Source organism: Vipera ursinii (genome assembly GCF_947247035.1).
Source record: "Vipera ursinii genome assembly, chromosome: 17".
Classification (NCBI taxonomy): Eukaryota; Metazoa; Chordata; class Lepidosauria; order Squamata; family Viperidae; genus Vipera; species Vipera ursinii.
The window spans coordinates 4841943-4860101 of NC_139530.1; the positions used below are offsets into that span (position 1 = coordinate 4841943).

Sequence of the window (18159 nt, forward strand, 5' to 3'; positions counted from 1 at the left end):
CTCCCTCCCTTCTTTTCCTTCCTTCCTTCCCTTCCCTCTTGGAAATAACCTGGAGTAGTTCCCTGCAGAACCAACTTGCCGATGTCTGCTTCCAGGACCTGAAACGTAAGTCTCCTTGCTTCTACCTTCATGCCTTCACCACCTCACCAAACTGCCTCTCCCACCTCATTAAAGAGGGAATTTTAAGTACCAGGTAGATATATTTGACACATGGGATGCGGTGGCTCAGTGGGTTAGGACGCTGAGCTTGTCGATCGGAAGGTCGGCAGTTTGGCGGGTCGAATCCCGAGTGCCGCGTAACAGAGTGGAGCGCCTGTTACGCGTCCCAGCTTCTGCCAACCTAGCAGTTCGAAAGCACGTAAAAATGCAAGTAGAAAAATAGGGACTGCTACGGTGGGAAGGGAACAGCGTTCCGTGCGCCTTTGGCGTCTAGTCATGCCGGCCACGTGACCACGGAGACGTCCTCGGACAAGCGCTGGCTCTTCGGCTTTGAAACGGAGATGAGCACCGGCCCCTAGAGTCGGAAACGACTAGCACGCGTGTGCGGGGGGAACCTAAGATATATTTGAGAGAGACCACACATTCAAGCTGCAGGCATTTCTGTTCCAAAGTTAATCACAGAATTGTGAACTAGGCCTCAATGCTGCTGACTGAAAACTAGTGCAGGCTTCCGACAGGCAACAGGCGTTCAAGTTAAAATCACCTTTAACGTCAAGGATGAGAGAAGAACTGCATCTGCTTTGCGCAAAATGCTGTACAACAAAGCTCACGCCTTCCTTATGTCCCGCCACCAGAATTATCAACCGCTGCAAATGTTGGGATGGTATTGTAACCGAGGGCTGGAGAACATTTTTAACGTTAAAGAGGAGATTCTGGCAAAAGTGGAAGGCGATGAAACGAGACGGCAAAAAGTGGTCAGTCTCTGAACAAGTCCAATTACATTTTTTTTTTAGTTCCGCTGACATTAGAGAAATTTAACTTTATTCAAATGAACTACTTTGGACTAACAAATTTTTAAAAAATAAAAAGTCCCAAGAAAGGATGAACAAAGGGAAATAAAGTTTAGTCACTGCTGTACGTAGTAAAATCACAGAGGGGATTGCTTAGTGACCCAGCTAAATCTAGATTCACTTTATTCCCGCCTTAGTGGAGCCATATTTCCAATCTGCTGGGCTATTTATTTAAACCATAGTAAAAACAAAAACCCTCTCGATATCCATTTTGATTTACAACTTTTTTCTTACGGAGATTTTCTGTCTTCTCCTAAATGGTGTGCTGTGTACAGCCATCTGTACAGGTTTCTTTGACCCTGGTTTTCCATTACACCCATTTTGCCAAAAACAAGTTTCCTTAAATAGAAATATTCCGAATTTTGACAATGTAAGGTGGATGGGTTTCTCTTTCTTCTTTCTTTCTTCCTTTCTTTTTTCCAAACATCAGAACCAATTATATTCCTCTCAGCTCAATTTTCAAGTAGGGGGATTTGCAAGTCGCCTTTTCCTGTGCCAGTGCTGCCCGAAGTCCTTGCCAGTCGCACCTTCTCTGCCCCATTAGCCCAGAGGCTCTGGCTTTGGGGAAAAGAAAAGAAAAAACAGGCAGGTTCCCTATATAACCCCTTTGCAATAAATTTGCCGTATGTATCTTGACATCTCTCTCTCTCTCTCTCTCTCTCTCTCTCTCTCTCTCTCTCTCTCTCTCTCTCTCATATACACATACACAGACATACACACCCAGAGAGGGAGGGAGGGAGGGAAGGAAGGAAAGCGGGGGGGGGGGGTAGAGAGAGGGAGATGAAAGAGGATCTTTACCAAGGCAATTTTTGCACACCGAGATTCTATGTCAACTGTTTCATTAAAGTATTGTTCACCCCCGTGAGGTTTGCTATAAGCAGTACAATACTGAATTACCTTCCAAAGAAGGGAAATATTCCATTATGCAGCCTTGGAAGGGAACACTGCTTTCTTGACAACCATATTCCCTGTTACTAAGCAGTTGGAACAACCTAAGACAAAGGTGCTCAGTGCAGGCTGTACTAGCAAAAGGAAAGTTTCTGGCGAAGGGGGCAGCTTTCCAAGTACAAACGGGCTAAACCAAAATATCAGTTCTGCATCCAAGGCAAATCCACACCCATTTCATTACTAGGCATCTGACCTAAGGAAACTGCCGTCGTCCTGAGAGAACCGTGTGTGTGTGTGTGTGTGTGTGTGTGTGTGTGTGTGTGTATGTATATTACCTTGCTAGGCCCCAAACATGGGACAAATCTTATTTCCTGTTTCAGCCTAACCCAAGGCCATCCACAGGCAGTGGTCACAGTAGTGACAGCTCATATTTGTGCAATCCAAAAATATTTACACACACACACGTACGTGTGTGTGTGTGTGTGTGTGTGTGTGTGAAAGCCCTAATAAGCAGGCATATACATAGAATGAAGGCTACTGCTAAGCTTGTAAGCTGCCTTGAGTCTTTGGAGAAGGGCGGGATATAAATGGAATTAAAATAAATAAAAATAAATTTTCATATATATACATATATATATACATATATATATACATATATATATACATATATATATACATACATATATACATACATATACATACACGTGTGTGTGTGTGTGTGTGTGTGTGTGTGTGTGTGTGTGTGTTAAATGCTTGTTAGAGCAAAAAATAATTTAAAAAAGCAAACAAAGCCGCCTTCCGCTAAAGGGTTGCCGGGGGAAAAAAAAAATCTGCATTCAATTAACGAGGCATGAAATGGCGTAGGATCCTGGGGGAAGTATTTAAGGCCCGGCTGATCAGATGGGAGAAAAGCCTGCGCAACCTGTGAAAATGGCACACAGCCACTGAATTTGCGACTCCGCATGCCACGTGCCGAGTCGCCGTTCAAGGAAACATGTAGCAGCTGAGCGGATTGGAAGAAACCAGCGCTGGCCACCCGTTTTACCCATATTTCCCCCCACCCCCGTCAACAATCCTCCCCTCATTTTACGGAGGAAGGGGGGGGGCTGCACCACACCCTCCTTGTTGCAGCTCCACAGACGTTGCCTTCTCTGGACCGAGATCACCTGAAACTGCGGTCTGCTGGGACTGAATTCTGAAGCTGTTGTCCAAACCACAAAACTCCCCAAACACGCTTGCACGGGGGACACACACACACACACACACACTCCCTCCCTCTCTGCCAATGATTCGCCCTTTGCTGGCAAATTCCTGAGGTGGAAAGGAAGGAAGGGGGCAGCAGGAGCAAAAGGCCAGGGTTACACAACAAAATTAAGTTTGCCAATCTCTGCTCGCACTCTAGTTGAGGATGACAAGAAAGACACAGGAATCCAATCAACTCAAGTTCACAAGCCAATCTCCAACGCCTCAATGTCTGCCCGTGCTATCCCTCCCCTCCCCGCCAGCGTTTTCGGTAAGAGTACTTTTTTTCATCTTTGTTTCAAAACTGGGCGTGCAGCTTTAGAAGCAGAACGGATTATATTAGGTTTCAGGGAAAGCTGGATTCACCCTAAGCTTGCTTCCCTGCCTGGGACAGTACAGAAAAACAGCCCAAAAGAACGGCAAGCATTCCAGGATCAAGTCTTTCAGATTCAACAGCTTTTAAACCTGAAAGGAGGAAGCGAAGAAGGACCAGCTGAATTTGGAGGAGCTGCAGAGAGCATGTTCAACGGCTGAGATTTTTTTTTAAAAAAAAATAAAATTAAAAAATTAAAAAAAAGGCAACCATGAAAGCCGGAAGATATTGCTAAGCAGGATTCGACTTGGCAAAATTCTCCGCTGGTCACTCCCAGCCCTTCACATTTTTCCCTCTGTCTTTCTAGCACATTTCCTCAAGTGTTGACATGCTATGAAAATACGAAATGCCTCAACTCCTCCTTGCAGTGCCTGCCCAAAACCAGGTTCCAAAGTCTAATAGAGGTGAGAGAAACTAGCATGGCTGCATTCCTCCCTCCCTTTTCACACAAGGAGGACGGCCGGCCAAAGGCTTATTTTTCGGTGTGCTCAAAAGCATCTATTTACTGACATTAATCCAAGCTGATGGCAGGTATTACGAATCTCCCTTTGAAGCAAGGGAAGACTCTTCCAAAGGCTGAAGCCAGTTTTAATAGGAGAAAGGAGGAAGAGTCAAAAACAGGGGGCTGGATGGGGGGGGGATGGTTTATTTATTCTCAGCCATGCTGGGAATGAAATTCCAAACGAACCCAAACAACGCGGGGAGCTGCTCGGACAAAAAACAAAAGCTGGAGAGGTATAACCACCACCCAACGGCGCCTTCCTATCTGCCTCCTTTTAAAAGCAGCCTGCGTGTGCTTCGACGTGGCGATTTTCAAGCCTTTTTGTGTGGACTCCTACGGTCTGATTAGGAAGGCCTTTTCCGCGAAAATATAAACGGGATGCTATATTTCTGTTTGATCTTCTCCCCTCCCCCCACAGGGCCACAGTTCTTTGCCAGGAACCAAACACAGAGAACAAACAGCAGGCTGGCCGGACCGGTGCAATTTCACTACTGCAAGCTATGTAGCCGCCGCAACAGCTGAAAAAAAACCCACAACTGGCGTTATCAATTCAATGTCATTCCGATACTCAACTGAAGGCAATAAACATCAATCCAAGGCCGCTTCTGGGAGGGCGTCCTTTTCATACACCAACAAAAGCAACGGGAGAAATGTCCACCCTAGAGTGATCCCAAAGGGATCTTATTTCACAGGTGGGGCTTTTGTCTCCTGGGGGGACAGCCTTCCAAACGGCCCGCCCTTCGTCCACCCCCCTGCTCCTGCCTCCACCCTGGGGGGGGACGGTGCTGGTCTGTGTCAGGAGGATGAGCGGAGAAAAGCACGCGCAACCTTGCAGCTGATGCAGGCGGTCTCTCGGATCGATACGGGGGGACCCGAAGCAAAAAAGCCCGTCCCGCGCCTGCAGAGGGATGACAGCTACCTGTCACTGCTGGTCGTGCTGCTGCTGCTGATCGAATCGCTGCTCGAAGACCGGCTCCTGGAACCGCTCCCGCTGGGCGACCGGGTGGGTCTGGACGCTTGGCTGGCCAGCCTCTGCGGAGACTGGGTCCTGGACTGGGAAGAATGGGGGGACCGGCTCCTGCTGTGCTGGTAACTCCGTTCCGGCCTTCTCCCTCGGACCTCCCTCGCAAGGTCATCCCGGTAAATATCCCTGTGTACCACGCTGGGCAAGGTAAACTGCTCCCGAGCCCGAGGTTCGTAGCGAGGGTCGTGAGCGTCAAAGCGGCTCGGGCTGCGACTCCGAGAGCTGTAGTAGAGTCCGTGTTGCAAAGTTCGTTCCCGAGGATCTCGGTAATAATCCTGATCGTAATGTCTCGTGCGATCAAATCCTCCTGTCGCCCGTTCGTGGTGTCCATAGGCACTAGGCTCATAAGCACGCTCCCTGTTATCTGAAGCCCTGCATTTAGGAGGGGAAAACAGGCACGTCAGTCAAGAGAAGGAGAACAAGGGCTCAACAACATGCAAGCACATAACACAGCCTTGGCTAGAACTGCCAGTCGTCAAAAGGCCAACAACTAACTATTTAGCAGAATGAATGAGCTCGGTCCTTTTAGGTTTCGCTCATGTCCGCATGTAGCACGGGTCTGGCACGGACTCAGTTGCACTGCTTAAGCTGAGCCAGCTCGATGCCTTCTGTTCTAGATTTCTATCCCATAATCCCCATCTCGCAGGGTAACGGCTAGGGACCGTGGGAGAAGAAGGCTAACGAATCTGAAAGGCATCAGAGGTGGGTGAAGTCTGAACTAAACGTCTGTGGACAAAATTGTGCACCACAGTCCCAAATGATCTTGTGCAAAATAATTCAGTTGCAGCCGTTCTATCTATTATTTCTAGGATGAAACAGAACTATTAACGTGTTTCATTCCATGACTAGGCTAGGATCCTGTCATTAAGGGGTTGGCAGAAAAAAAGCCATTTTCCCGTAGAAAAACCCAATTTACTTATTTATAAACGGTCGCTTGCAATCTTTGCTTCTAAAGAGTTCTAGGACAATGCGTCAGCTTAGCTAAAATCAGATCTCTGCTTATCCTTGTAACAGTAAAGTCAAGATACAGCCAACTAAAAGACACAGGCATTAAGCTCGGAAAACAAGATAATGTGCTGGTGAGAGAGTGGTTTTTATTTTGCTTTGTTTTTTAAAGCCGCTTTGGAGAATAACAGGATATTTTAATGGTTGCTAAAACAAACGGTGGCTCTTTCTGTATTTTACATACAGAATTAGGTTTGCCGTAAAACTACGTAGAACTTAAAAAAGCTGCTGAGGCCAAGAAGGGAGGCCTCCGATAATTTAGCATTCTAATCTAGAGAGGGCAATGAATGGCCCAACTTGTAGGACACGGCAAGATGAAACAACTCGGAACAAACATGCGCAGATCAAGCAATAAGGCCAGGGCTAATATTAGTGACAAAGTTTCCTAAAACCATTCAAGGAAGGAGGAATTCAAATCATTTCCCCCCACACACCTTTTTTTTTAAAACTTCCAACCACCTTCCTTGAAAAGTAAGTAGCAGGGACTGCAGTCCTTCTCCTGTCCCACCCCAGTGAATTAGGCTCTCCTTTGACCTTTCCACTTTATGCTCCTGCTATGAGTGGAGTGCAGGCCTCAGACCACTTGTCCCTCATACAGAGGCGGTGGGGGCGGCAGCCCTGGGTGCACATTAAGGCTTTTGTCTGAATTCTTGCCTCTACAGCAAGTCAGAGCTGCCTCACAAAAGAGCAAAAAAAAAAAAAAAAACCTACAAGGCAGGCATTTAGTTAGGTGTCACAAACATTTGCAGCTCCATGCAAATAAGAACCACTTAAAATATTTAAAGAGCTCTCTGGCCCTCGCCTTTTTTTTTTGAAACAACAATCAACGCACACCCTGCACCCTGTCAATATTATATCAGGGAAAGCTGATACAATAAAGTAACAAAAAAAAAAAGAGAGAGAGAGAGAGAGCGCAAGATTTCTAGAAAAGTTAACGTATAGTGTAAGAGCCCTTTATTTGTTAGGACACAGAAGACAGACAAAAGAACTAGCAAAGCTGGAAAAACAAAATCTAACAACTACAGCAGTGCTGGTTATCTATTAGCACTAATTGCTACTGGAGTTAGTGGGAAAAAAAGGAACTGACTTGGGTTAGGAGATAGGGCTAATATACACAGGGCAGGACATACCAACCTTTTCCAAGTGTGGAAACACGACCTATATTCCCAATTAAATCTAGGGAGAGAATTGTGAACATAACTTCCCCAATTTGGCCCCTCTTATAGGGGTAATCCACCTTCTTAATGGGCAAGGGTGTCAAAAGTGGCATTTTAGATGAGCGAGCGAGAAAAAAAATATATATCCTAGGGACAAGGAAAAAAAAAAGGAAAAAAAAAAAAAACTCCACGGGAAGGCAGTAGTTCCAGATTGGCCAAAGGGTGGCAGCCGCCAACTTCCTTCTTCCGGACGGCCAGCGCTTCTAAATACATCCACCACAGGACTGTGACTTGTCGCCCTAAGTCTGAACCAATCGGGCTGGTAGAAAAGGCACTGGGGGATGAACGAAGGCCTCGCCCCAGGCCAGCAGGCATCCTCTGTCCAATTTTGTAACCATCCAGCAAGGTCCATTTTCTCGGATGTATCCACAAGCTGATCGACACCATGTCTTTAAAGCTAGAGTGCCTTTAATTGCACGGGTGCTTTTTTAAAAAATTTTTTTAGCAAAGGCTAAGTAAAGTAATCCACTCCCCTGGCCCACTGGGATCTTGGCTTGAACCATCCCATCAATTTGAGGTAGTAGCCATTATTCCAGCACCTCAACGGGTGGCCTGTAATTTCCAACACTGAGCAGCGTCCATCTCGCTCGGCTCGCCGTTGAGGATAGTAATCCCAAGACACATGGAAGTGAGGTAGATCCAACAGGGGAAAGAAAGATCGGCCACGGCCTTCTCCTGTCTTCACTGTATGTATTCCCATGGCTAACGATGGTAGAATCCAAGACGGTGCGGCCATTTTTGTAAGTCTGCTAGGAAATTTGGATGCCAATCCAATTTTATGCATAGGCTATACAAACCAGCATCACCCTGAGAAACTAAACGCGAAGCTTTGCCAAGGGATTGTGTAGGTCCTATAAGGCTGAAGATACTCCACATTAGGTTTGGAGACTTGCAGTAATAAACTCCATTTGATCGTAAGTATACATCCAAAGAAGGCCTTAGGGTTATCCAAGAGCTGGGAATCGTCAAGTTCTAGAAGAATAGCTCCATAATCGAGGCTGGCCCATGAAGTCTTCCATCTTGGAATCAATCAGCTCTCCAACCAGCTGCAGGAAACATCTTCTACAGATCCACAAGATCCCAGCCATTGGGATGGGAATCGCTTCCGTTTCCAACCCAAAATAGGAAATGCAGATAATTCCCCAAATTTTAAATCCATCTGGGGGCCCTACCAGGAGTTTGTGTTTCTCACCATATCAATTACAAAATACCTGCCTAGTGAAACCTTGGAACTTACCCATCAAGTCTCCGCTCATAACGTCCTTCCCGTGCATGGAGGGAGGGTGGCGGGCCATACGTGGGCCCGCCACCAGCTCTGAACCCAGAAACCTCTCTACTACGAGATGCTATGGAAACTGTATCATCCAATCCCCGCGCAGCACTAGGGATGGTTCCCGGTTCGTTATAATCCGTCCGAAGGTCTCTATCTCCCATTTTGTTGACAGAATTGTGTGCCTTCTGCGCACTCTTAATGTCCACAAAATCCACAAAGGCTGCCACGCCGCCTTCCGATCCCCTTTTGGGGAGAATTTTGACACTTTCAACACGTCCATATCTAGGAGAAAGACAGAGAAAAATCACATACGTTAAAGCTCACAGAAAAAAATCAGCTCAGAAACCACATTTAGTAGCTTGAAATTTCCGGATTCAGATTTATTTATTTATTTATTAAAAAATTCATTTCAATAGTTAAGTATAAACAGTGTTTCCTGGACTCGTACTAGAGCAAAGCTGAAAGGCTATTCTGTGGGAATTTACATATATATATGTATGTATGTATGAATGTATGTATGTATGCATGCATGCATGCATGCATGTAAACAGAAAAGCCCTTATTCTGTGTGTTCAAATATAGTTTAATACAATCGATGTTGAAATAATGAATCCCAGTGGAGAATTAATTTATTAAATGTATTCATTTGTTCTCAGTTGGACAGTCATTATTCAGAGTTCAAGATTTAAGTGTTAAATAGAATACAATGCCTGTTCACATCACTCTAATCACTGCCTAATCAGTTCTATGGGTAAAGCCAGATCTACAAGTTTACAATCTAAGTGTTGTTGGAAGCTCTGTTTAAACCAGAGTTAGAAAATATTTGGCAATTCCTGAGATAAATTTTTTATGGTTATAGACAGCAGCAGCAGCAACAAATTAGCAATGCAAATTATTTAGCTCACACTATATATGCGAGCAGATTTGGTGTTAGTATGCAAAACATTTGCAAGTTGCTCCAGAACGTTTTCAAATCATCCAAGTCCGACCAAATGTCACTGACCTTCCAAGCTATTTAATCAAAATTAAAAATGCACACATCTATAAAAAGTGCCGTGTTTACACATCAAAAAGATATGAAACATAAACTGACAATTCCCTTTCATTAAAGAAAGAACCGGCGCCATCACATTTCTCTGATAAGCTTTATGCATTTTTAATTACACTGTTGGCACTTTCTATAGACAGACAGACATTCCTGGTTTGATACACCAAATACAGTATTAGTGAATTTAGGCAGCAATGAAGTCAAACCTGAGTCCCAGAGGTCTCTTTAGCAATTCAACTAGCCTAGCATTCAAAGCCTGGCCAGGCTGGAAAAATGGAATTCTACACCAGTATGATCTAGGCTCATTTAAGTTTGAATTTATCCTTCTGCGTTGCCCTCATTGCTGATCTGCCCTCAAGCTTAACCATCAAAAAGACATGCATAAGATTGGCCAACGCCGATCTGTGAAATTCAACACCGTTGGCCACATCAATCCTCCACAAGACTGTGCTGAATATGCCAAGGAAGGAGTGTTTAATGTTTCTACCACACAGGGATTGGGGTCACTATAAAAAAAAAAAGGGGGGGGGGTTTGAGAGTGTCTGTGAATCTTCACCAAAAACAGCGCCACTATTCAACAATGGATCGATCCATTACTTGTTCAAGATCTCTGCGGTAGGCCAGCCTAGAATGCCAAAAGCACCAGATAGCTCAGTGGCACAGGACCTGCTTCCTATGCGGTGTCGGCCTCTGCGGTGACAGGAAAAGCATGTGACCCAGAGACTGCCAAAAAAAAAAAAAAAAACAAACCACGTCCCTTTTGGAGGACGGAACCTGTGTTCCACCACAGCCAAGGAGGAATCTGGAGCAGAAATGATGGGGAGACAAAACTCCCAAGGGAAAAAAAAAAGATGGTGGAGCCGGGATTCCTTCAAACCGTGCAAACGACGCAGCGGTGCCGGCGAAGAAGGGGTTGCCAGATTTCAGGTCCAAGGCAGAGGGCTCAACGCTCACCGACCCACACCAGCATGCTCTGAGGGTGCGTGGGAAGGTTTGGTTTTGATCGTTCACTAGGAGAAGCAGCTGGAATAAACATAAAGGCTGCTTTCGATGGAGACGAGCCCGTGTCTCGCTAGCTCCCTCCTCAACGCTAAGATATGGAAGTGGAAGGCGGCATTCGGAAAGCGTTCTCTCTGTGATCTGCGCTCCCAGCTTGTGTGTGTGTGTGTGTGTGTGTGTGTGTGTTATCCTAGAGTCACTCGGTGTGAAGGCTAATCTGCCTGGCAATCCGACCGCAGCCCTGCCCGCTGGCTGGCTCTTCTCCAATCCGCCCGCTCCCGATTTGGCAGTTGCCGCTGGGAGGGGAGCTGCGTTGCTTCACGCTAACCTATCAGGAAGGGAGGGGGAACACCCGCAGTGGTGCGGACGGGATCAACGCCCAGCGAGAGAAAAGAACCCGTGAAAAGCTGCTGGGGGTGGTCAGTAAGGAATTAAGCGTGTGGCTTGTTGGTGGGGAGGGGGTGGAAAAGAGATTTCAGGAGCCGCTTAACGTCTGAGAAAGGCGGGCGCCCTTGTTCAATGTGCCCTCCTGATCTCTGCCCGGCCTTTCCAAGAAGGCAGCTCTTTCCCAACCGCCGGCACAGAGAGCAAACAGGGCAGAAGAGGGTAGAGGGAGCCTAAAGGTCCTGCTATACAAAGACACACAGGAGGCTTTCCTGGAAAGTTCTCTAAAGGGCTGGCTGCTTGCACAATCAATACGTAATAAATCAAAGTCTTGCTTTCTAACCAGCATTAAAGCAGGACGCTTCTCCCAGAACAATCCCTTGGTGCTGCCAAAAGGGAGCCCCAGAGCTGGTCTATGCATTAAGCGCTACACCTCCAGTTTCCACGCATGACCTTCCATGTTCCAAGGAACTTCAATCTGTTTCTTCTTAATGGCTCAGTCACAGTGGCCAAATTCCTCAGGCTGCACTAAAATAGTTCTTCAGGGCTGTGCCTGATGTAAGCGTGACACTTTTATACCTCTGGAGCAGACCATGGGAGCCAGAGGGTCAAGGCCCCAATGCGAGCGAGCCTTCCTTCCTTCCTTCCTTCCTTCCTTCCTTCCTTCCTTCCTTCCTTCCTTCCTGCCTCCCTCCCTCCCCCATAGGAAAATAATTCTGGCTGTTGTAACACCATTTAACCAGACGTGAATAGATATTTTAATGTTGCTCACACCAAAAGCATCCCTGCCACTTTCCTCCTAGTCTATGGGAAGGGGACAAGAAATACTTTGTGCCTTCCTGTGTCAGACAAAGAGGTCATTATAAACGAGGGGAAAATTCAAATGCACGTGATGTTCAGACCAGGAGATGGTAAGCCTAGCAGAGTTAGATGCACGGCTGGCAGGCCTAAAAGAGCTGGCTTTAGGAGACCTCAATATTAATTTCCAGTTCCACGTCCATCCACACATTATTAATCAGGCCCCCGCCATCTTCGCGCAATGGCAGTAAGCACCTTCTTCCACGGCTCCCCAATTGTTCTGAAAGGGGAAGCTACGTAGAGCAGCCATTTTGCACAGCTGGGGGCTATTGTCTGGTAGTGATCCAGGTGCCAAAAAGGCTAGGGTGAGGATTTTATTCTCATAACACTAAAGCGGGGAAATGCTTCGGAAAGAAGGGCCAATCATACGCTTTGATCCTCGGTGGTACGTCGTTCCCCAGAGACTGTCTGGTCCTTCATTCCAAACTGATGCTTAATAGGTTTAAGTAGTACTTGTGGAGGAGGATGAAGCAAAAGCAAGTATTTCTTTCAGCTTTTTCAGTGGAGGTACTGAAAACCAGTAGGACAGGAAAACAAAGGTGGCAGCTGCAAAAGGCAATTCCCATTTCACCCTGAGGTGGGCCCAGCATCTGCTGCGGATTCACACTGCAGTCAAGAGAAGTCTGTAACATTGGAGAGGTCGAAGGCAAACATTCAGTTCTCCACACTGTGGATTGAATTCCACAGACAAGGGCCTTTGAAAACGGCTGCTTCAGAATTAGGAAACCCAAGCTCAGTTGCTACTTTCAAGGCCTCGGTTGGTCAACCTGGTTGCCCCACAAACTGCAATGACCAGGAAACCACTTTTTTTTTTAAACTCCTCAAACACAAACAAACACACATTCAGAACCATGAATTTACAATGCCTTTGTGCGTTAAAGCAGCGGGCCCCGAATCTTCGGGGCACCAGGGACTAGTTCTGTGGAGAGAGGCTTTCTTCACGGACCAGAGGGGGAGGCGGTTTCGCGTGCTGCCTGGATCCAGCCCATCCCACCCTTGCATACTAGATTACAACCTCTATGAGCCCCTAACCATCAGGCCCATCGGTTGGAGCTGAGAAAGCTGCGGTTCTAAACTGGAGCGTACCAAATGGCTTTAGCTAAGTTTCATGGACTCTCTACTACCGGTAGACGTACCCAGATTCACACAAGCTAGCTAAGACTCCCGGAGCTAGTAAACATAAAAACGTTGAGGAACACCTTATCCAAAGCCAGAATCTTAGTACGACGATTAGAAACAAAATCTCACTCAACTCGCTGGAACTTTTCTCTGTGACTTACTTGGGAAAGATTATGCCTTTCGATGCATACCTTTCTGAGGTAGCCGAGCGACTCGCAAAACAGGTAAGGGCACACACAGTACAACGCCTAATCAAGTATAATGAAGCTGGCTGGCGATGAGGAAGATCCAAAGTCTCAGGTTACCGTGAAACCTATTAGAATGGGTCCGGTAACTTATTTCCCACCTATTAACGTTATAATGAGAGTTGTGAGTAAATGATCTCGAGAGGAAAAAAAAGCAAAGACAGATGCCGTGAAAATAAAGAAATAAGCACGGCAGGATTACGCAGGGTAAAAAAAAATGCCGGGAAGGGCTGCCATCGGGGGTGAGAATTCAGAAATAGGCCGTTGAATTCGGACCAGAGCCCTTCTCGTGGAGCCGTTCTGAAGAAGGAAGGAAATACCTCAGATGACATTTTACCAGCTAGCAGCAGTTTTCTAGGTTCGAGCGAGCTGTGGCTTTTATCTTTTCCGCAGCGATATTTATAGAACGCTATCAGAGCACAAAGTATCCCGTGCGCTGCGAAACATGTTCTTCCATGCAGGAAAATCCACGAGGTAGGTAGGTAGGCCCTGACGACTTTTGCTTCACAGGTGCAAATTCGACTGTGCGACAGGCCTCCAAAGTCCATGCTTTTTAAGTGCCAAAGGGTTATTCACGGGAGAGAAGCCAACGAAGCCGATTTCCCTGGCCGTAATTATGCAACAGTGGAAGCCAGAAATTATCAGCCTGAAGGGAGCAAACCAAAGGTCCCAATTCACAGGGCAAAACTGAGGAGCCAAGGGCGGAGGGGCCAGAATTGAGCCACTAGGGATGGCTGGAGAAGTCAAATGGGAGTGGTATTTGTGCTGGGAGGGCGGTATATAAATGTAATAAAATAAATATTTTTGCTCCTTCGCAGCGAGCTGAAGGAATGAGCTGGACGCTGATGGGAGGGCGATCCGGAGGCCTTCTAGCTGTCAAAAAGAGCAGAGCAATTCTACTCTCAACCAGCTGGAGTGGCTGCAGCCCTGCTGCCAACACTTCCAAGGAGAAACAAAGGAGTGGTGGGTAAAGTTTAAAAGGAAAAGCTGCAATAACGTGACGAAGCAAACTTTAATGTCAAGCCCAATTATTCTGCCACATGGGGATTTGGGGTTCATGCTGGGAAGGAAAGCCTGCTTTCTCTGCAGCCACCTTCCTTCCCCATCTGCACTAAATCCTTCTCTTGTTATTTACGCAACAGTGCATGCACCCTCACACAGAAGGGCGCTGGGAAAGGAACGCAGCACTTTTAAAAAAAGACAGCTATGGGTAAAACACAGGCCCATCCGGTCCGCGACGATTTTGAGTGACCGTGAAAAGAAAAAAAAACAGCCTGCTTATCAAAGAGAATGGTAAATGCTTTGAACTGGGCACGCCAGGGACTGGAAGAGACACATGTGCCAGGGGGTACACGGGTTGTATCAGCTCAGCCAGGTTCAGCTTGCGAAAAGGAAGAACTGGTGCGCTGCGTAGCCATGAGATGAAACGGATTGGAAATAAAACAGGACCTTTGCAATAAAGCTTTTTTTTCCTAGGAAAGATACCAAGTGCTACTACATAAATGGTATTTAACTCCATCACGTCAAGGCCCCCAAATCAGAGCAATGATAAAGGACAAAGGAACTGCCTTGGAAGCCCACCTTACTCTGGCAGTGCCTATTATTTTATTGACTCCATTGGTTAAAAAATAAGGGGGGGGGCACAGAGAAAGCAACACCAACTTACTTGTTCTGCTTAAAAGTGACTGCTGTGTTCCTCTCATTAATCAAGAGGGCATTTGGCATTTATGCACAGGACAAACATTGCTATATTTAGCCACCCTTCCTTGCAAGCTGCTGTACATCCGCCTCCAAGAGTAGCAAATACTTTCGGTGTTTCAGTTTTCAATTTTTACAATAATTCGGACACAATCAGAATTGCGTAAGGCTTTCACAACGAATCATTTCCTCAGATTTCTATAAAAAAAAAAAGGACCATCTAAGAGGTTTCTGATTCCTGGATTGTTTTTCACAGAAACTCAACAAAATAAAAGCAAGCAGAAAGACCAATGCGGACGAATTAAATGGGGAGTCTATTTTTAAACATACAGTGAATTAATATGGATTGGGAAAAGATAAAAATGCAGCTGATGCACTGCATCATTTTAAGAGCTTAAAAGACAGGGTTTTTTAATTATTATTTTAAGAGCTACATGTCAACTTCTCTTTCATCTTCACAAACATGACCCCTTATCATTGGTTACTGGAAGTTTCTGAGGGCTGCAGAGCTCCCCCCCCAAATACTCTTGGCGTGTGTGTGAAAGCCCTAATAAGCAGGCATATACATAGAATGAAGGCTACTGCTAAGCTTGTAAGCCGCCCTGAGTCTTCGGAGAAGGGCGGGATATAAATGGAATTAAAATAAATAAATAAATAAATATTAATGTGCACTATCTTTCCTAACAAGTTTCCAAAACAAGGATAACCCAAATTATCACATCGTATTCTAAACAGCAGTTACTTATATGTTAAAGGTCATCTTAGAAGTCTCCTTCATTGATCGTTCCACTGATTAAAAGAGTTGTACAATTCAAGGGTTTGTGTATTTTCTCCTGACTCTTGCTGATTCTCCAAAGGGCAGGCACCCTACTTGGAACAATCAATATTTCACATACCAATATAAGCCGTTTCAAACCGTATTTTCTTTAGAATTTCAACATGTATAAACAACGTGGTTCTTTCTACTGATAGGACCCTTTTAACTAGCATGCCACGTCACGTGTCGCGACCTTTTTTTTTTTTTTGCATTGCCGGAGCTGAGGTGGGCGTGGCCTCCGTATGATGCAACCGGCCCGCCCAGTTTGACACCCCTGTCCTAGAATGACTGAAATTGACACTGAGGCTAAATAAGTGAGGTTGCCTCTATTTACATTTATAATCTTTAACACGTTAGAGAGCCATAGGTAGCTTTTAGGTTGATTTCCTTGTAAGGCTGCTGTTCACGCTGCTTGCTCTTGGCAAAGTCTTTGTCCTATTCCCAGGCGGGGGAGGGGTGGGAATTTTTTATTTATTTTTTTTATTTGGCCAGAGACCAGTTAAAACTAAAAACGGGACTTTCCTCCCCTTCAAACTTCTCTTCTAGCAATTAAAACGTACCCGTTACAGAGAACTGCAGTAGTCTTCTGTTGGTATACACACCCTGCAGCCATGCAATGCAATTGTTGTGCAACCTGTCCCCTCCCCCACCCAGGGTCATACAAAGAAAGGGCCGCCCCTGTTGCGCACAGGCAGCACTCAGAGGCATCTCTTGCCAACCAAAACACAACTCTGAGAGATAGTCGGAAGGCTGGCAACCCAAATGATCCAATGGAAAATATACTGAACGGTTGGACCAAACACTGGCCAGATAAAACTGGCTTTTTAAATCTAACCAAGCTTCGGGCTTATGTGAAAACTGGCACATTGTAAAAAAATAAAAACCAGAACCTTCCGTCTTCCTGACTCATCTCTAAGCAACAGCACCATGGCAACTTTCTCCAGCATTAGAAACCCTTTTGTGGAAACAGGGTGGTAGGGACAGGAGCCGGCCGTGCTGGAATGGCAGTTTTAATTTCCATTTCATTTCCTCCCAACAGTCGGGGCACAGAAGCCCTTTAAATCCCGGGACAAACCAGCAGCCCCCCCCCAACCCAACCGCACAATTCTCCTGATTCTTAATCCGCCAAGAGTCACCGCTGTTGCCCTTTCCCCCAAAAGGAAAGTTGAGGCAACTCCTCCGGTTTTACATAAGCACAACAACCACAATGTGCATGATTTTATTTTCCCCGACTGGAGCAAATTACATCTTTGTTGCACCCATATTTAAACTTGCACATGTTTTGTTTTGTTTTTTCCCCCAATTTTTTCATGCACCGCTCTGTTTCCTATCATTTGGTACAAGGCCATTCTTGCAGATGTGAGAATGGAGAGTATTTGCCGCCCGCCCCCTCCGCGCTTGGAAATGTGATGTCCCTTGTGCTTCGGTTACAACTGCTCTTTTCCCAGGAATCTCCTTCTGCACATTCTGAAGAAAGCTCTGCAGCCAAGGTGGCGGCAGCTAGACGAAATCTCTTGTTACGCAGCTCTTGTGATGCTGCTTGCTGCTGCTTCACAAAGGGCCCCCCCCACCTCCCCTATATGCAGCTTGAGATCGTCTCTATTCCTTTCGACATAAACTGGGACCCGGCCGCCATTTTAGAAAGGCATTCATACAAGCCAGCACTGCGCTAAACCCTCCGAGGAGCACATTGCCCTCTCCTCTCCAGCAAAGGGAGGATCAAGGAACAGCTTCCTTTTTTAAAAAAGCTGGGCTGCCAAAGGATGAATCAGGCTCTGATGTTGCCAATCGCAGCAAGTACTAGAGACAGTGTGTGTGTGTGTGTGTGTGCCTGTGTGCGTGTGTGTACACGCGCGCCTTCCTCAAACACCTATTCAAACAGACAAACAAAAAAACAACGCCAAGGAAAACTGGACCACCTCGGCTCCCACAGCAAGATGTATTTTGCATATGGGAACTCCCAACACTTTAAAACTGTTTCCCCATCTACTAAATAAATAAGATCAGGATAAAAAAAAATCACTTCTGATTTTGTAGCCTGCCCGCCCCAACTCTGAATTATGGAGGGAGGGGGAGGAGTAGTGGAAAGCATCTAACGTAACACTAAAGGACATCTTTGGCACAAAATGAAAATGTATCCTGACCGTCAACAAAGCTTCCATTTAAGAATACAGGGTAATTTAACTCTTTCCCTAGATTCATCAGTCAAGCTGTTCCCCCATGAGGTAACCAAGCAAGTCTATTTTTCCCATGATGACTCATTAGGTACGCTCCATAATCTTCCTAAACAGTAGGAAGAAAATTACAAGAAAACTTGCAATCCTCTTAAGTCTTTCACTGAAAATAACTTCAGTTGACCCACATAGGGGGCAAGAATAATGCATGTCAGTTTTCCTGCACAATGCCATAATAGGCAAGACCAGAAATCATTATTTAAGACTGATGTTACTGCAACTG

At 45.9% G+C, this 18159-nt stretch overlaps 1 protein-coding gene across 1 annotated transcript in view; it reads right to left on the reverse strand.

The window, feature by feature from the left end:
• SPEN (spen family transcriptional repressor) overlaps positions 1-18159 on the reverse strand; it is a 49744-nt gene that overhangs the window by 29821 nt on the left and 1764 nt on the right. The window contains 2 exon segments of the mRNA XM_083375886.1: positions 4935-5411; positions 8499-8816. Coding sequence (XP_083232012.1) covers positions 4935-5411; positions 8499-8816 — 795 coding nt within the window.